Source organism: Primulina tabacum, chromosome 13 (assembly GCF_025594145.1).
Source record: "Primulina tabacum isolate GXHZ01 chromosome 13, ASM2559414v2, whole genome shotgun sequence".
NCBI classification, from domain to species: domain Eukaryota; kingdom Viridiplantae; phylum Streptophyta; class Magnoliopsida; order Lamiales; family Gesneriaceae; genus Primulina; species Primulina tabacum.
This window is the reverse complement of record NC_134562.1, coordinates 35,128,103-35,153,054: the sequence shown is the minus strand read 5'-3', so window position 1 is coordinate 35,153,054 and position 24,952 is coordinate 35,128,103. Positions and strand designations below refer to the sequence as shown.

Sequence of the window (24,952 nt, the reverse complement as noted above, 5' to 3'; positions counted from 1 at the left end):
AAAATATAAGATAAAAATCAGAAAAACAAATATACATAATAAATATGTGATTAAATTGCTTGATATTTTAAAAAATAAATAATTTTGTTAAAATATTTCATCTCAAATAAAAGACCTAGTAAATTATAAAGAAATATTAAAAATCATGTGTATAAAATTATATAAAAAATATATCGAATTGAGTAATAGTTAGAATGTTATATGTTGTCTTCATATAACAAAAAAAAAATGTCAAATGGTAGTTTTTCCTTCTATATTATAATAACTCAAAATGGAGTGCAATTAAAATGTCAACTACGTGATATGTTTAGTTATTAGATAAATATCTCATCTATATTGTATTACATAAAAAAGACAAAAATTTGTGTGAGACGATTTCACGGGTCGTATTTTGTGATACATATATCTTATTTGGGTCATCCATAAAAAATATTATTTTTTATTGTGAATATCGGTATGTTTGACCCGTCTCCCAAGAGACCTACTCTATAAAAAAAAAGAAGGGACATTTGAATTAATAATACAATACTTGCGCATTTCTTCCAATTATTTGGACAATTAGACTTAATCCGTGAAAGGGAACTTCACGTGTCCGGTATCCCCGCTCATAAATTAGTCCAATTCACCAAATATGAACCTTGCCCGTAGAATAATACCAACTATACAATAAATATATCTTATACCTCGATATTTACAAAAATTATATCGCAAGATTTTATTAGTATCTCACGAGATTTTTATATAAATGTATTGACATATTAAAAATATATTTTATATCAATAATATTAAATACACATGTACGTGTTTTGTTGACTGGTCTCGGATTAAGATTTTTCAAACCTCAAATCTGTATATATTTAACTCTCCGATTCTATAACTTCCCAATGGATCACAAAGGCATTCGTTCCGCGACTAGAATGAGGAAACGTAGTCCATATCTCTTCCTTGTCCTCTCCATGTTTCTCAATTATGCTGCATTTTCAACTGCAGATTCTGTTTATGATTCGTTCGTTCAGTGCTTCTCGAAAAACAAAATCCCACATTCCGAGATCACCAACATAATATACAGCCCCACAAATCCATCGTTCACAAAAATTCTTGAAGATTATGTCAGGAACCGCCGGTTTAATTTGTCAACCACCCCAAAGCCGAACATAATCGTCACTCCTACGACCCAATTACATGTCAGCGCCGCCGTTTTGTGCTCCAAGAAACTGGGCATCCAACTCAAGATCCGGAGTGGCGGCCATGATTACGAGGGTATTTCGTACGTGTCGACTAAGGATACTTTTGTGATCCTCGACATGTTCAATTTCAGGACGATTGATGTCAACATCAAGGATGAAACCGCGTGGGTTCAATCCGGTGCGCAGCTTGGGGAATTGTATTACAGAATCTGGCAAAAGAGCAAAGTCCACGCTTTTCCCTGCCGGAGTTTGCCCGACGGTCGGCGCAGGAGGACACATCAGTGGCGCAGGATACGGAAACTTGCTGCGGAAATACGGCCTTACAGTTGATCACATGATCGACGCACAAATAGTCGATGCTAATGGCAGAGTTCTGGACAGAGCATCCATGGGGGAGGATCTTTTCTGGGCAATCCGCGGTGGTGGAGGCGCCAGTTTTGGAGTAATCTTGGCGTACAAGATTAAACTAGTTCCTGTTCCACCGGTTGTCACCGTTTTTAGGGTGGAAAGATTCCAGAACGATACTGCAATAGACACTGTTTTTCAATACCAACAAATTGCAGAAAAGATGGACAACGATCTATTCATCAGAGTGCTGCTACAGCCAATTACCAGGAACAAAGTTAGAAGCGTTCGAGCAACGTTCATCGGTTTGTTCTTGGGAAATTCAGCCCGATTAGTATCAGTCACGGGTTCTCAATTCCCTGTATTGGGGTTGAAACAATCCGATTGTAAGGAAATGTCCTGGATCGATTCAGTCCTGTACTGGGCCAATTTCGACAACACAACTGCCCCCAGTGCGTTACTCAGCAGAGTCCCTGACTCGGTCAATTTCCTGAAACGCAAATCAGATTATGTGAAAACCCCGATTTCCAAATCCGGGCTCGAATCACTATTCAAGAAAATGGTAAACATCGGGAAAGTCGGCCTGGTTTTCAACTCATACGGCGGAAGAATGAGCGAAATCCCTGAATCAGAAACACCTTTTCCACACAGAGCAGGAAACATCTTCAAAATCCAGTATTCCGTGAATTGGGACGAAGGAGGTGAAGAGGCAGACAAGAACTACATCGATCAAAGTAGGCAACTGTACAGTTTCATGAAGCCATTTGTATCCAACAATCCCCGAGAAGCTTACCTGAATTACAGAGACTTGGACATCGGCACCACCGACAACGGTAAAAACAGCTATAGCCAGGGAAAAGTATACGGGAAGAAATATTTCAAGAAAAACTTCGACAGATTGGTGAAAATCAAGACTCGGGTGGACCCAGACAACGTTTTCAGGAACGAACAGAGCATACCGACTCTGCCCGTTAGAGGAAGAAAGTCAAAAGGCTGAGTGGGTTCGTTGCATTTTCGTTGATTGATCGTTATTTTTGTAGACTTTTGGGATCTGTCTCAGCCTTTTGGCTTGGATTTTGATTATTGCAGAATTTATTTAGACGTACTTTCACATGAAGACAACGCTATGTCCCACTCAAGTAAATCTATCTATCTATCTTTTTTTCCTGCCTGCGCACGCGTTTTGTCCAATATTTATAAAGAAGAAATAAATAGGTATTTTATTTATTGCATGTGACACAATATAATATATTTAAAGTCTAATTTATCAAATGTTGAAAAAAATCTGATTATTACATAAATGTTATTAATAAATAAGATAATAAAAGTAAGTGATATAAATTCAAAATCTAATTCTTAAATGATCTATTAATTTTTTTTTTCAAATATTAATTGGATTTTAATTCCCATTTTTTATTCAACCAAACACAGTGTTATCAGAGAATAATTATTGTTTTTTTGTGTAAATTTTTTTGATTTAACATTTAACACGTGGCTCATATATACACACACACGTACGCATGTATATGTTGTCCGAGTTCTGCCAGGCCGATCTTTTCCTCCAATTCCCCTCGATTGCCTCCATTCCACTAAACCATAACGTGAAGTTGGAACAAATCAAACCGAACAAGAACCATGTCTAATTGACAAAAAAAAAACAAGGAGAGATCAAATAATCACCGGATTTCCTAGGCAGTAGGAAAGAAAACCCAGAAGGAAAGGCAAAAGAAAATCCGAGAAAATGAGAGAATTCCTCCACATACAATGTGGGTGTTGGGTTATCTTTTTTTTTTTTTTTTGTCCGTGCACAAACGTATCGAAAGTTTTAAAATTTTATTTTGACAATAAAAATATTTGGACAGTTGTATAATTTAAATTGAATAAATATACATATGATGTTTAGTAATATATCTTTAGTGAACAATTTTCACTTGATTTCAACTACTACGGTATAAGCAGACGTAGCTCTTGTTGTAAATTCCTACGAACTTCTTCAAAATCCTTTTTTTGTTCTTTGAATCAGGTCCACGACTAGAATAAAGGTACCTCTTCTAAATTGCACTATAAATTTAGAAAAATTTTGCGTAAAGATTAATTAAAACGAGATGCGGCTCAAAACCCCTTGAAATTATTCAAGGTGGTGGCCGAAAATTTTGGAGGAGACGGAAGGTGCATTTTTCGAAAATTTGCAATGATATGGAGGCTAGGGTTTGTGCATTTTTACTTAATTATCAAACCATGACCTAATTTTCATAAAAATATATTTAGGTTTCATAATAAATATTAATGGATTTGATCAATTAATTGGACTAGTCCAACTATTTTAATTAATTAATTCAAAGTCCATTAAAAATTTTAATTATTTAATATGTTGAACTTGTATTCCTACAAACCCATAAACATACCTCCTACTATATATTTAATTTAATATTAATAAACTCAAATTTTGAGTTTAATAAATTTATAAATTCAACTCCTTAATTTATTCTATCCAAATTTTAAATATAATAAATTCAACTTCTTGAATTTACCATCTCATAAATTCAAAAATTTGAATTTATTTCACAAAATTTAATTATCATAAATTCAACTATTTGAATTTATTCTTTCAGAACAAATGATCTAGTGCTTGTGTGGCCCTCAATAGTTCAGTGATACAACTAGCCGTGTGTTCACAACTCTTTGTGTCTCAGGACATTTTTTCTTTATTCAAGCTTACCCTAATTCACCCACATTCTGTGCACCAACATTTGATAATGAGAATATGAGAAACTATTTTCTGGTTAAACCCATCGAATCATGGTAATAGCGTCTAGTAGCATCGTCTCATGATTCCATAAGTATCACTGATAGTGCATGCAAGAACCAATCGGTTATAATTAACGTACAGTACGGTCCCTTCATCTCATATATTTCGATCGAATCTGCAACCATTGGTTCATCGATGATTGCATATTAGATTCAATAGCTATATGTGTCATCACATACACAACAAGAGAACTCCTTCTTTAATGTATATCTCACACTCAATTAATTGTATTATTTATTTTATAATATTCAAATCTCAAAATGTAATCAAACAAATCCGTCAATATGACAATATCCACTACCGTCGATTCTTGTGCAACCAAGATGCTAATAGCAATTCATAATTTTGTTTAAAAATATTTAATGTTTTGCCTGAAAACATTAAATACGTATTAAAACCAGTGTTCTAAAAAGCGGTAGGCGGTAGGCGAGCGGTTACCTACCGCCTAGCGTCTAGGCGACTAGACGGGGCCTAGGCGGTTGTTTAGGCGATTTTTTTAAAGCTTAAATTCATTAAGTGGTTCATGAGTATTATGTTTGTATATGAAATATATATTATTATAAAATTTAAAATTGTAATAATAAATATATATTAATAAATTTTTATATATGAATCATCCACATCAGTTTACTACTTTACTACAACCGTTGTACAATGAAAATTAAATTTGTTCAACATTTTTTCCAACATAATATATTGATAAGCAAACCTAAACATCTAACTCTTCTAGTTCATCTCATATTTTTCCAATACTTCTTCTGTATCGGATTTAAATTCAAAATCCATGGCTTCTTTCTCCTCTTCATCCGATACAAATTCTTCTTCGTGAAGTTCCCTTACATCTTCAACATTTGTCTCAACATCTTCATCTCCACCATCAACAATCCATCCTTATGCCATAGTTGCTTAACTAGCAAGTAGAACATCCACTCCTTTTTCTTCTTGCCTTCTCTTCTTGTTGATGATCTTGGCATTGAATTGAACATAAACTAAATTGTTCAACCTTCCAGTATCTAGTCTATTTCTTTTCTCGGTATGGATCTACATTAAAAAAATATTAATATTGAATACATATATAAAAATATATAATAATAAGTATAGAATAATCAATTAAGTAATTACTCCTTCAAAAGTACTCCAATTAAGTGTAAAATTGTTCAACCTTCTGGATTTTTAATTGTAAAATCGCCTAGGCGGCTTTCGCGTCAGGCGGCGCCCGGACCGCCTAGGCGGCCGATTAATATGATGGCGCCTAGAAGTTTCGACTAACCTAAAATCGGGGCGGTTTTGGACCGCCCAGCGCCTAAGCGCCGCCTAGACGGTCATAGGCGGGGATTTTTAGAACACTGATTAAAACATATAAAAAAATCAAAATTAATGGATAAAAACCAAAATTTAATAAATTAAATCAGAAAAATCCAAAATAAACAAAACTAAATGGACAAAAATTACAAATTGTGTAAACGATTAAAATTTATTAAATAAACATCTCTCCATCTAATTAATATATGCTTAACTAAATTTGAATTTCTATCTCTCAACCTTTTTTCAGATAAAAATTGAAGTCGTCCATGAAAGTAACATTTGGCAAATAAAGTAATTATTTAGACGTCTCTTGTTTAATATATACAATACAATATATTATTAAAGAAAATTATTTTCCACTGTCGAAACATTCTTATGATTTTTGTGATAAGTTTAAAGTAAAAATGGAAAAAAAATTATGATTTTATTTGGCAAAACAATTTTTTTTATGATATAAATATAATTTAACTTCCGCTTGTAATTTAAATAGTAAAAATGGAAAATCGCTTAAAAAACCATAACATTTTTTATTTTATCTTCTTATTTTATAATACAACATATTCAATGCTATACTGAGAGTAACAATTCTGGTGCATTTTTATACAAGATGCTTGCGTGAATTCAATGAAGCATGCCAGGTTCTTTAGCTCAGCATAGAAAAAGTTAAAGAAATGCCGAGTACTCGGTGGATTTGGATTTTCTACTGTGTTAAAACACAACACCAAGTATTATGCATTTTTTACACGAGATGATCACATTATCATTTCGTTTAATCTGATAACTTTTTAAATTTATCTAATTCGTATGTCGTGATGTCCACAAGATGATCCACAAGATGATCACGTGATCATCTCGTGTAAAAAATTCACAAAACCAAATGCTGTGTTTCCAAATCCGTACTTGGCTGACTAATGAAATAGCAAGAAACAAACAAAACAACTCAATATAGAAGTATAATAATTTGATACATGAATCAAACTTAGCGTGAACTCTGACACGATCTTTCCCTTAATCGAAACAATGCAGAAATAATGAATTCAAAGGATTAAAATAGATAAAAAAAGAAGTAGAAGAAAAAATCATCAATGGTTCTTTAGGCAGGCAATTGATCAGAACTTGGACTGGATCCAATCCACTGTTTTAGTATCGACCTGGAATGATTTTGCAAGAAGATCGTTCGCAATAGCAGGCTTCGATCCGAAAACCGCATTGCCAATGTTGATAACCCCAGGATTTTGGCTACTAAGACCGACAATGGCTATCGCATTACCGTATCCAACGTTTCTTTGGAAGTGAACGAGACCTTTCGGGAACACGAACACGTCTCCTTTCTGTAGTACTTTTCGGGTAAGGTTATTTCCGGGGTTCGAGGTCACGAACCCCACCTCAAGACTGCCTTCGATAACTGTCAGAATCTCGGTTGCTCGAGGGTGAGTGTGCGGTGGGTTGATCCCCCAGGGCGCAAAATCAATCCGGGCCAAGGAAATTCCGAGAGTGTTCAGCCCTGGAATTTGAGCCACGGTGACTGGTGTCACTTTTGACCCCACAGGATTTGAAGTGTTGCCCGCTAAATGAAGGCCGGCAAAGAAGAAATCGTTTGCTTGGACGATTTTCGAGTCCTTGCATGCAAAACCATTCACCAGCGCTGCAATCACGTGTACAAATTTTTACAGAAACGATTAGCACAAGATACATATAAAAGCATGCAGAAAAATGACTATCTAACGTTTATTGACTCAAGGTTCTCGTACCAGGGCCGTTCGGATCAGCGACGCAGAAATCCTGAAGAGGGCTCGGATCAGATGCGAAAGCAATGGAACAGGTGGCGACTAATAGCACAAACAAAACGAAACGGGACGCCATTTTTCTTTTTGCTGTAGAATATGAGTGTGTTTTCTCAGATACAAATGCTATAACATTCAAGGCGCTGATTTTATAATGAAGCAAGTTAGTGGATAACTGACGATGCTGCCGTCCTTTATCACAAATGAACAAAAAGACTCGTCTCATAGTTCACAATCCACCGTGTTGAAATGGTAAAAGCCGCTAATGATTTGCATATTAATCATCGATTAAAATAAAGAATGTTTTATTTCATTTTCCCTATCAAAAAATTGCCAAATCCCATTTAAATATATTTGAGACAGAATTCACTAATTAGAACAAAATTAGTGACTTTGTTTCACATCATTGTTTAAATATCACACTTTTAAAAAATGGAGTATATTTATGACTCAAAATTTATTGATTAGTTAGATTGATTTTTAAAATTATCAAATATATTGTATAATATTTTACAGGTATATGGACAACTGTGTGGACTACACCACCTTCATTGTTACAAAGGAGGACGCTGCCACCTCGAGCCCGTTTTTGAAGTACACTGATCAATGGAATAGCCGAATAGGTATCTGTCAAATTAAGTTACAGCAATCCGGCAGCAAACGGGCGATATATAGAGCGTGTAATATAATTTGTTGACCCTTTCAAAGCCGTCTGTACGTTATTCACAAAACAATGCTGCAATCATTAGTTTATCGATCGAACTTTCCTCAATGTACGTGCTAATTCTTAAAGACTCCAAATACTATAAAACCCGCTCTCCTTAGTCTCGTTTCTCATCTCATTTTACAGGTTTGTTCAACGTTAGTTATTTCTTAGCATTCTCAACTCTCTCTAGATAAAAACATGGCCTCTCGTTTCGTCGTGCTCGGTTTACTGATTGCGACTTGTTCACTGGCATTAGCCTCAGACCCGAGCTCTCTACAAGATTTCTGTGTTGCTGATCCCAGTGGCCCTGGTAGTACTAATGTGATATTATACTATATACTTAGAAAATTTTAGTTGAGTTTATTGACTTCTAGTTTTTGCATGCATGGTGACAGTTATGGTGAACGGGTTTGCATGCAAGGATCCCAAGGCTGCGCAGGCAACTGATTTCTTCTTCGCCGGCTTGCACATGTCCGGAAACACTTCTAACCCCGTCGGATCAAAAGTGACACCAGTAACTGTTGCTCAAATTCCAGGACTCAACACATTCGGAATCTCCCTGGCACGTATCGATTTTGCTCCATGGGGGATCAACCCTCCGCACACGCACCCTAGAGCCACTGAGATTCTGATAGTGATTGAAGGCAGTCTTGAGGTGGGATTCATAACATCTAACCCGGAAAATCGTCTGATTACCAAAGTACTTCAAAAGGGCGATGTGTTTGTTTTCCCGGTGAATCTTGTCCACTTTCAAAGGAGTGCTGGATATGGCAATGCAGTTGCCATCGTAGCTTTAAGCAGCCAAAACCCAGGAGTTATCACTATCGCAAATGCAGTCTTCGGTTCGAACCCAGCTATTGCCAATGATATTCTGGCCAAGTCATTCCAGACCGATACTAAAACAATTGACTGGATACAATCCAAGTTCTAGGAGCTATGAATATAACCAAGGCAATTGCTGAAAAACGACGGACTCTCCTTATTTCAAACTTGATCTCTCTGGCTTTTATAATTTTTTACATTTCTAGTTGATTTCATTTTCTCCGAATGGTTTGTTGTTCCTATTACTTGATTGAAAATTAAATATTCAGGCTTCTTGTGGGCACAGCGGCTTTTCATGGTGACAATTAATAGATGAGACATGACAAGTTTGGTTTCAATATTTTCCATTAAACAATTTTTGACACAGAAAACTTCCACGATCAAATTTGGGGAAAAAATGAAAAATATCATACAAATGATGGCAACATAATCGTAATGTAAATGAATTCGGTACATAATGATATTCACAGAAAAAAATCAAGAACAGGAACATGTAACTTTTTCCTGAATCGATTGTTTCAATGTTCCTGGACTTGAAGGAACATGTGTGATATCCTGGAAAACCTGAAGCCTGTTCCTCCGATTTATTGATTTTGTAGAAGATAAATCGTCTGATGGAATTAAACCCTCTGCCTTCAAAATTTAAAACTTTCTATGGCAATGGCGAAGCACAACAATTTTTTGATGCGCCTGGATTCTGATACTGATCAAAATTACACAATGATGGTCTTAATAATTTCTCAGGTTGTGTAAAATTTCCACATCCGCCAAGTTCAATATCTCTTTCGTGGGGATGGGAGTTTGTGGAATCAAGTTGGAATTCACATTTTCGTCATTAAGTTCTTTATTCACTGAAACCACGGACATCTTGCCTGGAATTTGGTAAGATGACAAAGATTCTGGAACTTGGTTGCCTGAAACTTTTTTTGGAAAATCTATTTTCCAACTTTTCAAAGCTTGCTCTTCTTCTTCAACCATATCAGCCCAGCTTTTCTTGTGTTCACACGTTAAATTGTCGGGTATTTTTTTGCAACCTGTCAGGATTTCCTCGGATTTTGAGTTTTCCACTTCTCTAAGACAAACTTTGTCAACAATTTCTTCAGCATCGGGTTTCAGCTGGATATTCTTCAGTCTTTCTTCATTATATCTCAGTGCCAGTTCAGTTTCAGTTTCAGCAGATTGTTCGAAGAAAGACAATTTCCGACAGAAGCCTCCATTACTAGCCTTCGCATTTCTTTGATTTCCATTATTGGAGGACAATGAACATTTTCTTGGCTGTGTGAATGGATGTTTTGGAATTTTTCCATTGTAGAATGGAGAACCATACAACGGTTTCAATGCACAATCTGCTTCTTCTCGGCTCACATTGTACACACGGTGGTTCGATTTCGCGTCAAAATCAAACCTTTTTTCATAAGGAAATTCCGTAAATGCACCTAGATTCATATTCTTGAAGGACAAACAGATGTCTGTTTGTTTCACAGGTTCAAGAATACCCTGTGCCTCCAACACAACGAACATTTGGGAGGCACGTTCATAGGACTTCGCAAAGGATTCATCCATAGGCCCACGGTCAGTTGAAATTCCTGTGGCTTGCAGCAAAAATTTGGCTTCTGTTAACTTATTCATGCGCATCAAACACATTGCTAAGTTGCACTGCTTGTTCTTATCTGGTTCAATAGATAGTGCTTTTCTGCATCAAAACACATTGATGCAAGATACTTTATTATTTAAAACAATTAGTATTTAGCATAATAAACTCCAGATTTACAAAAAAAAAACCTGTAATGTTCTTCTGCGGACTTGAAATCTTTCAGCTGCATGTAAGCCCAAGCCAAATTCCCCAACAATCTTCCGATAAATTTTAAAAGCAAATAAGTTGATAAGACTTTTTCTAAAAAAAGGTTTTCAGTTTAATTTATTTAACGTGGATATAAACCTAGAGTAGTCTTTTTCAACTGTGATATGAAATTTCTTTCCTTGAGATCTTGCCATCTTCGTCCTCTGGCCACCAAAAGCTGTTCCATCTTCTAGTTGCTTCAATTTTAGTTTAAGCATTTCAATCTCTTCCTCAATCCTGCCAGATTTCTGCATTAACGAATAAGATCTTCAAGAATCAGCATGTCATATTGTAGTTATCATAAAAACTTTATTACCTTGTAGAGTTCAACCAGTATGTTGTCAAGGGATTCTTGAGATTCAAGGGGACAAAGATGACGAAATGACTTAACGGCCTCAACTGCCTCATCTGCCCTATCCAATTGTTTCATTACAACTGCCATGTCTTTCAGAGCACTATCAACTCGATCGCCAGAATTTATAGCAGCCCAAAACACTGGAAACAGCCATGCTTGGGTCCTTGTCTATCAGCTGTTTTTTAGCATGGAATCAGCAAACCAAAATAATTAAGTACTATTGCAAATAAACGATTTTGGGCTTTCAAGGATTCTCGCATTATAATCATTATTAATTCATAAAATCATAACTTCTTTTTAAGTAATTTTTAAGAACAGTTTTGACAGCAACCTAGCCTGCCAAGATAGAACAGGACGCGGGCATAGAATTTGATTCTAATCTTATTTTCCTTGCAATTATATCCTTTGGATATGAATGTCCATTGAAGCAAGATACATGCTTCGACAATAAAATACATGTATTTCCGTCAATATCCATTACCTAACGATTAATCAAGTGATTCATTTTCATTATCCTAGAAGAAACGAGGGGGAAAAAAACAAAAATCTTATATCCCTGAAAATATAAAGCATCAATCAAATTCCAACAATGTAAATAAAACCACAAATTCAAAGGAAAAACAAAAAAAATTAATTCAAGAAACAGGAAAATGGCATCAATCAACGGTCACCTGGACATGCTTGGCTCTGCCATACGGAGAGTCACCGGAAGGAACTTTGTGAAAGACATGAAAAAGATCAGTTTTCCCCTGAGACGACCTTCTCGGCTTCTTCTCCGATCCAGGCATCACCGGAGAACACCGGCTGGTCTTCCATGTCGGCGGCGGCGTCAAGAATACTCTAGGTTGAGAACTGTAGTAACTGTCGTACTCATCAACACTACTGTTACTCGGCATACCCTCTCAAAAGATAATCAAGTAATGGATAAAAAAATCTCCTTGATAAATTTCAGACCCCTTCAATTTCCAAGAAAATCCTAGTAATGGCGTTGTTGAAAATCAATCAAGAAACAAGTTTCTTCAAAAAAAATCAAGAATATGAAGAGACGGGATGTGCACAAAGATGAGCATGGGAAAAAAAACGATTGAGTGCACGAAATCAGAGAGGTGAGATTCGATAGTATTTGATCGAGAAAATCAATTCATCACGATTGAGGAGAGTAGCCGTTATACGAGAGTATCTGTTGGGAAAGGAGGCATCTTCAGGTATATTGTATATACCTTTTATCAGCACGAACGGGTCGGGTTGAAATTTAGCCCGTGAGTTATTTTATTTGATTATTTCTCTCCAAATGACCCGGTCAAATTGAACACTGGAACTTGCATATAAAATTGTTATCCTTCATTTACAGAGTAACGGAGGAAATTATCTTATTCTTAGGTACAAAAGTGTGCAAAAAGAAAAAAAATAGTCTAAGCTCGAGAAGCAAGAGCACGAACAACTTCATTGGTCATACGCCGACAACGTTGAATGGATAGGAAACAAGCGAGGCCCCAACACAATAAAACGAAGGCTTGTTAATTGGCTGGACAACATTATGATCCGTGCCATCACTCAAGAGCCATGCAATCACTTCCATACTTTAAGCATTATTTAATTATTCTTGTTAGTTCGATGAATAAGTCGGTGATTCTCTATATTCTTTGCATGAGTCCCTATATATAAACAAGTCTTTAGTGCATATATTCACTTCCACTGCAGTAAAATGTCAAAAAACATTGTTCGAACATAGCAGCATCATGTTAGAAAAACAAAACTATTCTTTTTTTGGGAGCAGATCTTCGATGTTCCACTCCCATAGGACTACATATTGATGACCAAACTCCATTTTTGCCACACGATCATAGTCATCATCGGATCTTCTAAATATAGCGATTTGGGACGCAAAACCAGGTTCAGTATCAGCAGATCCCCCAACGCCACTAAATGCAACACTGTAATTATGTCTAGCAGCCAAATCAGATGCCCAGTGATTAAACTGTGATCTAGTCCATTCAAATTTATGGTCATGATTTCGGAATTTACAGCTCTGGGCTTGATTTTTTTCATCTGGATCCTCTTCTTGGCTTTGTGGCGTAGATCCCTGAAGAATGACATTGTACTCGTAGTTTGGGGTAGAGACAATAAGAAACTTGGGGCAGAAAGAGCTGAGGACTACATCACCAAATAAACACGCGTCTTTCTCCTCCATATGCTCAATCACCTTTCAGAATGATGATTTTCCGGGTTTATCAAATCAGAAACAAGATGAATGCAAAGAAAATTGGAACCATAGCAGCTTCAAAGTAAGAAAGGAGAAACTAAGTACCTCCAAGCAAGTTGCAATATCAAAACCATGCAATCGGGAATCATATTTCGTGATAGAGCCATCATATAGCACTGCAGACTTGATCACGCTAGATGTATCCTTGGCACCCAATAAGCTGTTTAATTTTGTGTGCAGGGACTGCAGTGGTAGAAAGATAATTTGTAATTTGCCACAAGATTTTAAGATTAAACAGGCACAGTTGGTCCATAGAATTAGCTGGAATGGTAGGGATGTAAACGAACCAAACCGTTTGTGAGCTATTCGAAGCTCGATTTGATAAAAGCTCGTTTGAGCTCGTTTAATGAGGCTCGTTAAGATGAACAAACCAAACTCAAGCTTTACAGTATTCGGCTCGTTAGCTCGTGAATATGTTCGTTGGTAAGTTCATTAGTAATCTTTTAGATAAAAAAATAATAGTTTTGATATTTGATTTATTGATTTTGCATATTGTTTATGAAATATATATAAAAATCTATTAAATTTATTTATTATAATAAATTTACAAATTTTAATAAGAATAATATATTTTTCTTTAAATATATAATTTACTTTTTAATAAATTTAATAAAAATTTAAATGTATAATTCATATTTATTAAGCTTGTTTAGGCTCGATAAAGGTTTGAATAAGCTCGTGAGCCATGCATATATTCGTTAAATAAAGCTCGAGTTCGGCTCGATTATAAACGAACCAAGCTCAAACATTCAAGAGTTCGGCTCGACTCGACTCGATTACATCCCTATGGAATGGATCATATATGTAGCTGCAAGTCATAAACCTCCCTTGCTGGCTGGAAAATTCGAGTCAGGAATGAGCCACAAATATTTTGTTTACCTGCTTTCTGGCTAAAATTATTGTTACAGCAATTAAGATATCTTGTGATTAGTCCAATCAAGAAGGAGAGCCCCGAGAAATAGTTGACCATTACTGGTTATCTTGAGGTTATTAATCAGTCCTCATCTCACCTCCAATCAAGCACGTCAAAAGTTGTGTTGGCGACTTTTTTTGGGGGAATGGGGGAAGTAATACCTTGTTCGAGATAGCATCTAACGGCTTATAACAGAAACAAAAACAGACTTACAGAGAGAAAAATTCTGGAGATGACAACAAAAGCATTAAACAGCTTTATATGACACAGCAGTAAATGCTACGTACCTTGGCTGCCCGTGCAAGACTTCTCCGCGAAATATCAACACCTACAATTTTTTCCAGAGAGGTAGGATACAATAGCAAAGAATCCAATAAACTTCCAGAACCGCAACCAAAATCAACCTGCAATGAAATTGAATCAGTCCCAAATACCAAATCATTATAGCTCGAAACCAGTATGAAGTATATCAGCTAATACCAACGAGAATGCAGAAAATTCTTTAATATGTCGCACTGCAAATTCAACACGCTGCTGTGACAGAGGGGGACTGAATAAAGCTTGCTCCATCCTCTCTTCCAATGGTTCTGTCACCCGCATTAGAGTTATATTGTACTCCAATTTGCAGCTTCCTGCCAAAGAACACAGAAGGAAACTGAGGCAAAATAAACTGATAAGAGGATAAAGAAGTAGGTCTTTACCTGGCAAGATTAGGGTCTGGTTATTTTAGATGAGCAAGTATTCAGTATAGCCTTAGAGGAGAGATTCACATACAAACAAAAAATGATGGCACAAACTACTTACTTGAAGATAATAACGATAAAGTTGCTGCAGAATCACCAGCTGCTGCCAAAATAAGCTCACAGGGAACCAATTCCGTTTGAACATTAGAAGACTGGCCAACAGTCATTTGTGCTACAGCAACTTCAAGATCAGGCAGCACTGCTTCGTTACCTACCTCAAATTCAAACTCTTCACAACTTTCAAGGTGTTCCTTCATGCGGCCTCCATCAGTGACCAACGAAACAGAGTAACATACAGAAGCTAGAGAGCCATTCGAGGGAGTAATTCCAGAACTTTGACCCGCAACAGCAACAAAAGCCGGTTCATCTTTAACTACTTTACCACTGCAGCTATAGTTTAATAGTTTGAGAGATTGTGCAATTGTGATTCCACATTTATGAATAGAATGGCATGATGCAAACTCCTTCGAGAGGTAATGAAGAGATAAGTGAATGTCAAGTTTTTCGGCAACTTCGTTCAGCTTCTCCACAGATGTGTCAGGTTTTCAAGAAATATATTCAACCAAGATAGAACTTTCAAAGCAGCACTCTGGATGGCATCGTTCTGCTTTCTATAAGCTTCTTGAGGCGAGCAGCTTAAGATCAACTCCTGCTTTTTGGAATATATTTTTACTTCACAACTAGATGCTTCAGTAGATCCCACCAGATTGCCACGGCCACAGCTAGCAGCAAGGACTGCTTCACTTTTTTCATCTCTATCAGCCTCCATGACTTCCAGCTTTTTATGGGATCCAGGTAAATCTTGAGATGAATCCGATGAAATTAATTGAACAGAGAAAACAGGTTCAGATAGATGATGAAAACGACAGATGGTAGAAAGGATGTCCCTTGGCAAGGATCCTCTCCAATTGTTTCTTGTAGTAAATGCTAATGGCAAGTTAGCAGCGAGTATTGCCTCTCTAGATATCTTATATGCCCCGTTAGGTATCTTGTTCACGAGTATCCTAGACAACGAGATTAAAAAAAACTGTATTAGGTGACACGCAAGTTCTCAAAGCATCAGAGTAGAAGTGTCCCCATGTAGGAATGTCGCAGACCGAAACACTTCTATTTCAAAAATTAATGGGGACGATTAACAGCCCCTGACAGAGCTAGAGTCCAACCTATAATATGTGCGCAAGGCAACAGCTTCATGGAAAAGATCAGTAGACTTCCACGTGTAACCGACAGATGCCAAAATTGCATCACCATATATAAATTGACCAGAGAAGTAACTTGCCCTCTCATTTAATGGTTCTTCAAGATGAATGTATTGTTTCACATCATGCTCTGACAAATAGTCCCAGAGCTGTCGCTTGGGAGCAGGGGAATATATTCTCAATTCGGAGGAAGCTTTGCCTATCGTTCTGCATATGATTAGATTTTTATTTAGTTACAGATAGAAAAACAAAAACTTGCAAGATATCTTACAGAATAAATGGGGCAATCACCCATTATATGGAACATGAATTACACAGCTCATTTTCTACATGCATGTTTCTCATTGGAGATAAATTCTACTTGTAACCCCATTAGTCCAGATAAGAAGACCATCTTCATAATTAAGGACTTGTATTATTTCCAAATGTTAGCTAAGCAGTGTTCATCATGCCTTAAATCCGTAACGAACTTGATCCAGTAAGCTTTCGGAAAGTAGCAGACAGGAGAGAGTACCCATCTTTCATCCCATATGCGTACTAACCTCACCTGGATATCAGAACATTGGAAGCCTCATTCACACCTAATTCATGACCAATAACATCAAGGTAATAACCAGTTTCAGCAATGTTAAGCTTCAAGTTTTCCACATCCTTGTATAGTGAAGCTGGAATCCGTATTACTTCAATTGTACTGCCATAACACAAGCTTGATCCATGGTCTGTAGAAGGTTGTATGATCTCAGGAGGATACGGGTTTCTCCTCTTTAGTGAAAGTTGCTCCTCAAATGGCAAAACCATATCATTTTGTTTTGCTGCTGCCTTGAGAACTAGTGACATCACTAGCAGTGGATTCGATTCAGCTGCAGGATTTATGTGTGTACATATGTTACCAATCTTTGCATCATAAAGTGCTATCACAGACACAGGAATACAACCATTGAAGTGGCCTTCTCTTCTCAAAGCTGCTCTGAAGTGACCACTGAGTGGGTGGAGAGAAGAAAGGAACTTCACAAATACCAAAGAAAATGGGAAACTTGGAGTCAAAAAGTGAACGGAAAGTAAACTTTAACTGCATATAGAACAAAGCATCAAACGAACATATAGATCCAGAACATTCTCTTCATAAGCTAATTGTCCTTACTGCATTGTGACATCAACAGGCACCAACACGCAAAAGAAACAATCCAAATTTTCAGTTTTCTGAAAGAAAAAGAGGAACAGACGCCACACCCGTGAACCAAATCACGTTAGTTGTCGAACAATCCCATCTCAGCAGAAGTGCTAGAACCCCTACTATATCGCCCTTAACCACAATCTATATAACTCCAATTTGCTCATTGAAAAAGGCTTAAAATTTAACATGACAAAAGGGAAGATGAATCTGATGTTTAAAAGGAAAAATTAAGATCAATGATGACTATTATGGAGAGCAATATCATAACTCCTTAATAGTGGAGACAAATTCAAATAGAATGAAAGTGTGCAAGGTATGACAAGAAGAGGCAGTTCATTCACACAAGTCCATCTAATAAGCTTTGTACCACCCAGACTAGAACTGATATACTGCAGGCACATACCTCATTAGCAAATAGAAAAACAAGACGGCTAGTCAAATCATCCCATGCTTCAAGTATGGTAGGCTTATATTCTTTCTGACGAATTCCAAGCTGCAAGGCACATTTAGATTTTACAGATAAAGAATGCATGCTTTGGGATAGTAACAACAGATTTCAGATCTCAGGTCCAGAAACAAGGAAACCCAAAGAAATCAACATAAATTCAGGGATAAAATAGCTGGAAAATCACGGCTTTATCATACTGATTTTTATACAAGGTAAATCAGAAACAAACAATCAGTTGAATCTATGATAATAGTGTTTGCTGGGTCGTAAAAGGAAGAAACAGTCTAAAACTTTGTTACCGACAAAGAATAAAATGTGAAACCTTTTCTATGGCCTTCTCTGCAGCTGATTGTTCAGCATCCTTTTTCCTTTTAAAGGAATCAGAGACAACAACAATTTCAGGAAGTAGTAGGGTGCATCGGTAGAGGCAGGGTCCCTTCTGCAGGACGGCTAGCCCTGGACATCCGTTTTGAGTTAAATCTTGTACTTCCTCAACCTTATAGATGGCTTTATCACCAAATCTCTGGTGTATAATTGCCTTGGGTGTCATCGGTGGCTTTTTCGCAGCGTTAGATGTGGATTTCACTGTTTCCATCATTATCCCAGCAGTTTAGGTTAGGGGTGAAATCTTATTTGGCTCTCACCTATCAAGAACTGTGTTCCCAGGGCCAAGCTCCTGCACAAAGTGAAAACCCAAATGCTGTCATTCTTCCTGTGTAGTAGTACATGTTCAGTGAATTTATAATGAGGTGGGGCCCACGCGAAAATTTAAAAATAGAAAATGAAATCCCACATCGGGAGATTTTCTGTTTTGGCTTAAGAATTCTGGTTATAAATAGAGCTCAACTCTTTCAGTTATTGTATCCCAAAATTAAAAGCTTTTTAGCTTTGATAAAAAGAGAGTGCATAGAAAAAAAAGAGTGTATTTTTTTCTTGAGTGCGGGAATTCTCTTGTGTGAGTTAGAGAAATTATTTTCTCGGTATACTCGAGTTTGGGAGTGTGAGGAATATTGAGTGTATTGGTGTATATACTTGTTGTAATATTTTCTTCCAGTTATAGAAGTTGCAGTGCTCCGTGGACGTAGCCTATTTTGGGTCAACCACGTAAATCTTTGTGTTGTTGTTGGTTATTTTATTACGCAAGTATTTTGGGTACTATATTATCATCGGTGTCGGCATCGCTTCGGGGTAATTTCCCAACAACTGGTATCATAGCCTTGTTGTGAAAATTCTTAAAAATTCTGAGTATGCTCTGTGGTTGCAGCTTTGTCTGATCTTCCACATCAGAAAAGATTTTTTAGATTTTTTGCTAAGGTTAGAGAAGCGATGGCCGGAGATGATGGATCGGGACCGGGAATCAACAAGTTCGACGGAACAGATTTTTCGTTCTGGCGGTTACAGATAAGAGATTATCTGTACAGTAAGAAGCTGCATCAACCTCTATCAGGAAAGAAACCGGAAAAGATGGAGGATGATGATTGGGAGCTCCTTGATCGACAGGTGTTAGGTGTGATACGACTGACCCTAACGAAGAACGTGGCGCATAACGTGGCGGAGGCCAAAACCACGGAGGAGATGATGACTATTCTGTCAGACATGTATGAGAAGCCATCAGCAAACAATAAAGTACATCTCATGAAGAAGCTATTCAACTTGAAGATGAGAGAAGGTGCTTCGGTGGCAAAACACATAAATGAATTCAACACGATTGTCTCTCAGCTGACATCGGTGGACATCAAATTTGATGATGAGATTCGGGCACTTATTCTTCTGGCGTCTTTACCAGACAATTGGGAACCGATGCGGGCAGCGGTTAGCAACTCTGTTGGAAAAGGGAAACTACAACTCAATGATGATAGAGATCAAATCCTTGCTGAAGAAGTTCGCAGGAAAGACTCGGGTGAAGCAACATCATCGAGATCTGCTCTAAATCTTGATAACAGAGGAAGAGGCAGGAGTGGTGAAAGGAGTTCCAACCGATGGCGCGGTAGATCCAAATCAAGAAATGGAAAAGACAAAAATATCCTTGAAAAGAATGTGAAGTGCCGGAGCTGTGGTGAGACTGGTCACCTGAAAAAGAACTGCAGATCAACGAAGAATAATGCCAATGCTGTCACTGAGGAAGTACATGATGCTCTGCTATTATCCATGGAAAGCCCTGTTGATTCTTTGGTTATGGACTCGGGAGCTTCGTTTCATGCCACCGGTGATCGCGATGTATTTGATAATTACATCGCTGACGATTACGGAAAAGTTTTCCTGGCCGATGGAAAACCCTTGGAAATTGTTGGTATGGGTGATGTACGGATGAAGATGTCAAATGGATCTGTCTGGAAAATCAACAAAGTCAGGCATGTACCAAAATTGACACGCAATCTGATCTCAGTGGGACAGCTCGATGATGAAGGCCACAATGTGATCTTCGGTGATGGTTCCTGGAAAGTGAACAAAGGAGCCATGATTGTTGCTCGAGGAAAGAAAACTGGAACATTGTATATGACTTCCAGTTGCAGAGACACATTAGCAGCTGTGGATGCTGGAGCCAATACAAGTCTATGGCATTATAGACTTGGACATATGAGTGAGAAGGGAATGAAGATGTTGGTGTCAAAAGGAAAGCTACTAAAATTAAAGACTGTTGAACACCAACTATGTGAAAGATGTATCCTTGGAAAGCAAAAGAAGGTGAGCTTTTCAAAAGGCGGTAGAGAACCAAAAGCAGCAAAGTTGGAGCTGGTTCATACTGATGTATGGAGACCATCTCCTGTGACATCCCTTGGAGGCTCGAGATACTATGTCACATTCATTGACGATTCGAGTAGAAAAGTTTGGGTTTATTTTCTGAAAAATAAATCTGATGTTTACGAGACCTTTAAAAGGTGGAAAGCCATGGTGGAAAATGAGACCAACTTGAAGGTGAAGTGCTTACGGTCTGACAATGGTGGAGAATATGAAGATGATGAGTTTAAAAAATATTGTGCACAGAACGGGATCAAGATGGAGAAAACCATTCCTGGTACACCTCAACAGAATGGTGTAGCTGAAAGGATGAACAGGACCCTGAATGAACGAGCAAGGAGCATGAGATTGCATTCTGGATTGTCAAAATCATTCTGGGCTAATGCTGTTAACACTGCAGCATATTTGGTCAACAGAAGACCTTCAATACCGCTTGACTGCAAAATACCCGAAGAGGTTTGGAGCGGCAAAGAAGTAAACCTTTCTTTCTTGAAAGTGTTGGATGTCTATCCTATGTTCATATTGATTCAGCAAGCAGAACAAAACTTGATCCGAAATCAAAGAAGTGCTTCTTTATTGGTTATGGAGATAATGAGTTTGGTTATCGTTTCTGGGATGACCAAAATCGGAAGATCATTCGGAGCAGGGATGTAATCTTTAATGAGCAACTTTTGTACAAGGACAAGTCAGACATTGGAGCTAGAGATGAATGTCCTGAAGTTAAGAAGACTGATGAAGTGCCATTGACATATATTCCTGTGAATGAATCGAAAACCAGTAACCAGGAAAATAAAGAAGAAACTGTACAAGATGATGACCCACAAACTCCGATGATTGAACTCAGGAGATCTTTGAGAACCATCAGACCACCTGAGAGATACTCCCCTGCACTTCACTATATTTTGCTGACAGACAAAGGTGAACCGGAGACCTATGAAGAGGCAATGCAAAATGATGATTCAACCAAGTGGGAGTTGGCCATGGAAGATGAGATGGATTCACTGTCATCCAATCAGACGTGGGAGTTGACAGAAATTCCACAAGGCAAAAAAGCGTTACATAACAAGTGGGTGTACCGGTTAAAAGAAGAGCATGATGGTAGCAAGTGGTACAAGGCAAGACTTGTTGTAAAAGGCTTCCAACAACGGGAAGGAATTGATTACACCGAGATTTTCTCTCCGGTTGTTAAATTAACCACTATCAGGACAATACTTGGACTAGTGGCGAAGGAAGACTTACATTTGGAGCAGTTGGATGTAAAGACTGTGTTTCTTCACGGTCACCTGGATGAAGAAATTTATATGAAGCAGCCACAGGGTTTTGAAGTACGGGGAAAAGAGAGAATGGTGTGCAAACTTCAGAAGAGCTTGTACGGTCTCAAACAAGCTCCAAGACAGTGGTACAAGAAGTTTGACGGATTCATGAGTAATAATGGTTTCCTAAGGTGTCAAGCTGATCACTGCTGTTATGTGAAAAAGTTTGACGGTTCTTATATCATACTACTGCTATATGTAGATGATATGCTGATAGCTGGAGCTTGTCGGGAAGAAATTGAGAAATTGAAAAAAGATTTATCAAAGGAATTTGCCATGAAGGATTTGGGTGCTGCAAAGCAAATCCTTGGAATGAGGATCTTAAGAGACCGGGTGAATGGATTCTTGAAGTTATCACAAGAAGAGTACGTGAAAAAGGTGGTTAGCAGATTTAATATGAATGAAGCTAAATCTGTGAGTACTCCTTTGGCTAGTCATTTCAAACTAACCAAAGCACAATCACCATCGACGGAGCAGGAGAAGACTTATATGAATAAGGTTCCTTATGCTTCTGCTGTCGGAAGCTTCATGTATGCAATGGTGTGTACAAGACCAGACGTAGCACATGCAGTGGGAGTTGTGAGCAGGTTTATGAGTAATACAGGAAAGCAACACTGGAAAGCAGTTAAGTGGATTCTCAGGTATTTGAAAGGTACTGCTAGTTGTTCTTTATGCTTCAGGAGGTCAAAATTGGGCTTACATGGTTTTGTCGATGCCGATATGGGTGGTGACCTGGATGGCAGGAAAAGTACTACTGGATATGTGTTCACATTAGGTGGTACAGTTGTAAGCTGGGTGTCTAAGCTGCAAAAGATTGTTGCGCTTTCGACTACTGAAGCTGAGTATGTAGCAGTTACAGAAGCTAGCAAGGAGATGATATGGTTGAGATCATTTCTGGAAGAATTGGGTCAGAAGCTTGAAGATAGCACGTTACACTGTGACAGTCAGAGTGCTATTCATTTAGCAAAAAATCCTGTTTATCATGCTAGGACAAAGCATATACAGGTTAGGTACCATTTCATCATATCAGTGTTGGAAGATGGAATCTTGATGCTGGAGAAGATTCCTGGAAGTAAGAACCCAGCCGATATGCTCACAAAGACAGTAACCATTGACAAACTGAAGTTGTGTTCAACTTCAGTCGGACTGCAAGTATAAATGGAGATATATGAGCTGCTGCAATAATGGTGTGAAGACATGATTGAAATCAAATCTTCAAGTGGGAGAATTGTTAGTTGAGTTTTTAATGAGGTGGGGCCCACGCGGAATTTAAAAATCAGAAAATGAAATCCCACATCGGGAGATTTTCTGTTTTGGCTTAAGAATTCTGGTTATAAATAGAGCTCAACTCCTTCAGTTATTGTATCACAAAATCAAAAGCTTTTCAGCTTTGATAAAAAGAGAGTGCAGAGAAAAAAAGAGTGTATTTTTTTCTTGAGTGCGGGAATTCTCTTGTGTGAGTTAGAGAAATTATTTTCTCGGTATACTCGGGTTTGGGAGTGTGAGGAATATTGAGTGTATTGGTGTATACACTTGTTTTAATATTTTCTTCCAGTTATAAAAGGTTGCAGTGCTCCGTGGACGTAGCCTATCTTGGGTGAACCACGTAAATCTTTGTGTTGTTCTTGGTTATTTTATTCCGCAAGTATTTTGGGTACTATATTATCATCGGTGTCGGCATCGCTTCGGGGTAATTTCCCAACAGTACAAAGAAAGAAGTAAATGATTCCACCTCTAATCACATCGTTATGGGATTCTATAAAAAGCCAGGGTTGAAGGAGGCAAAGAGGTTCCCACATTGAGCCTCAGCGGCCAAGGCCCGGTTCTTGTGGCCGAAAGAGAACCAAGTATTTTACCAAGGGCTGAAGATAAAATATGAATCCACTTTACCCTTACCCTGTTCTGAAAAGAATATATATCCAAATCTATTCCCTTGACAGAGAGATGAACATAAAACAAATCAAGATTTACCAAAAATAGCATCATCATTCGACCAAGAAAATTATAAAACAAGCAATCACTTTAAGAATATATTCACTTGGATTCAGCGTTCTATTAGCCAAACGCAGAAGAACACAGCACAATATCAAACACCCTTTCAGTAACGCGCTAAACCTTCCAAGAAAGGAGAGAGATACCCAAAAAATCAGAATGACCAAAAAAAGGTACCATTTCACCATACCATCAAATCAAAGAAAACAAAAAAGGGTATTTGATAATAATAATAATAATAAAAAAAGTGCCTTCGCATCAGCAATGCTTACTGTGTAAACGCTCCTCTGCATGATTACGGGTGGTTATCAGTGTGTTCTGCGTGATGTGTGTGAGAGAGGACAAGGGATTGGCACTCCAAACGTTTTTCTTTTTTTTTTCTTATTTATTTTTTCTTCCTAAAAGACACCCAAAAGTTTCAGCAGCACGGAGTAGTAGTACTGGGTTTTGGGTTATGCAAGGGAGACTGGGAGACGACTGGTAGGACTGTAGGAAGGACCTTTTATTCATGAAGCGAATACCTCCGTTGCCTATCCCTACAGTTCTCTGCAGTGCGATTCCTAACTCGATGCTTAATAAAACCCATGTGAAATATAATTCTGAAGATAACCATAAAAATCAAATAGATTATTTTTATAATTTTTGTGTGTATAAATATATGTATGTAAAACAAAATAATGTAATATAAGTAGCTTAAAAATAGTAAATTAAATCGAAAAGTTGTAAAAGAAAGGGAAAGTAAATAAATTTGATTCGACTTGCTAAAGTTTTTTTTTTTTAAAAAAAAACATGCGTATTTTGGCAAAATGCAATGAATGTTGAAGAAAGAATGATCTTTTGGGCTATGGAATTTTAAAATGTGTTGTGATCCTCTTGTGAACACACGATTTAAATAGAATGCGGTATTGCTGTTTGAAATAAATAAAGAATTCTCCATACTTTCCTTTTAAAGAATTTTCAAAAATAACCATTTTGTAATGCAATATATATATATATATATAATTCAATCTTATCT

At 37.4% G+C, this 24,952-nt stretch overlaps 4 protein-coding genes and 1 pseudogene across 5 annotated transcripts; 2 read left to right on the top strand and 3 right to left on the bottom strand.

Annotated features, from left to right (window-relative positions):
* The first annotated feature begins 861 nt into the window (after positions 1 to 861).
* On the top strand, positions 862 to 2,703 carry LOC142522811 (berberine bridge enzyme-like 21). The gene is given in 2 exon segments (XM_075626358.1): positions 862 to 1,411; positions 1,413 to 2,703. Coding segments are annotated over 2 exon segments (1,644 nt in total). The 5' UTR covers positions 862 to 884; the 3' UTR covers positions 2,530 to 2,703.
* A 4,052-nt stretch (positions 2,704 to 6,755) lies between these two features.
* LOC142522649 (putative germin-like protein 2-1) lies at positions 6,756 to 7,531 on the bottom strand. Its single transcript, XM_075626170.1, has 2 exons — positions 7,398 to 7,531; positions 6,756 to 7,291 (listed from the first exon to the last, which is right to left on the bottom strand). The coding sequence occupies exons 1-2, from the start codon at positions 7,507 to 7,509 to the stop codon at positions 6,756 to 6,758; spliced, it is 648 nt and encodes a 215-aa protein (XP_075482285.1). The 5' UTR covers positions 7,510 to 7,531.
* Positions 7,532 to 8,334: 803 nt separating this feature from the next.
* LOC142522695 (putative germin-like protein 2-1) lies at positions 8,335 to 9,067 on the top strand. 2 transcript variants are annotated; one of them, XM_075626233.1, is made up of 2 exons: positions 8,335 to 8,446; positions 8,532 to 9,067. In XM_075626233.1, exons 1-2 carry the CDS (start codon positions 8,335 to 8,337, stop codon positions 9,065 to 9,067), a joined length of 648 nt encoding a protein of 215 aa, XP_075482348.1. The 2 variants fall into 2 exon arrangements, with proteins under 2 accessions (XP_075482348.1, XP_075482347.1); XM_075626232.1 differs by having other exon boundaries at positions 8,335 to 8,449.
* Positions 9,068 to 9,352: 285 nt separating this feature from the next.
* On the bottom strand, positions 9,353 to 12,396 carry LOC142523466 (protein POLLENLESS 3-like; annotated as a pseudogene).
* Positions 12,397 to 12,781: 385 nt separating this feature from the next.
* On the bottom strand, positions 12,782 to 24,433 carry LOC142523465 (small RNA 2'-O-methyltransferase-like). Its single transcript, XM_075627276.1, is given in 11 exon segments — positions 12,782 to 13,356; positions 13,462 to 13,599; positions 14,617 to 14,733; positions 14,810 to 14,961; positions 15,134 to 15,616; positions 15,619 to 16,076; positions 16,236 to 16,478; positions 16,819 to 17,276; positions 17,849 to 17,938; positions 18,216 to 18,605; positions 24,189 to 24,433. Coding segments are annotated over 10 exon segments (2,862 nt in total). The 5' UTR covers positions 18,492 to 18,605; positions 24,189 to 24,433; the 3' UTR covers positions 12,782 to 12,909.
* Positions 24,434 to 24,952: the final 519 nt, after the last annotated feature.

Coding starts and splice junctions, on each gene's coding strand:
- LOC142522695 (XM_075626232.1), top strand. CDS start 8,335: ATGGCCTCTCGTTTCGTCGTGCTCGGTTTACTGATTGCGACTTGTTCA. Junction 8,450..8,531: donor TGATCCCAGTGGCCCTGGTA/GTACTAATGTGA, acceptor GCATGGTGACAG/TTATGGTGAACGGGTTTGCA.
- LOC142522649 (XM_075626170.1), bottom strand. CDS start 7,509: ATGGCGTCCCGTTTCGTTTTGTTTGTGCTATTAGTCGCCACCTGTTCC. Junction 7,292..7,397: donor CGCTGATCCGAACGGCCCTG/GTACGAGAACCT, acceptor ACGTGATTGCAG/CGCTGGTGAATGGTTTTGCA.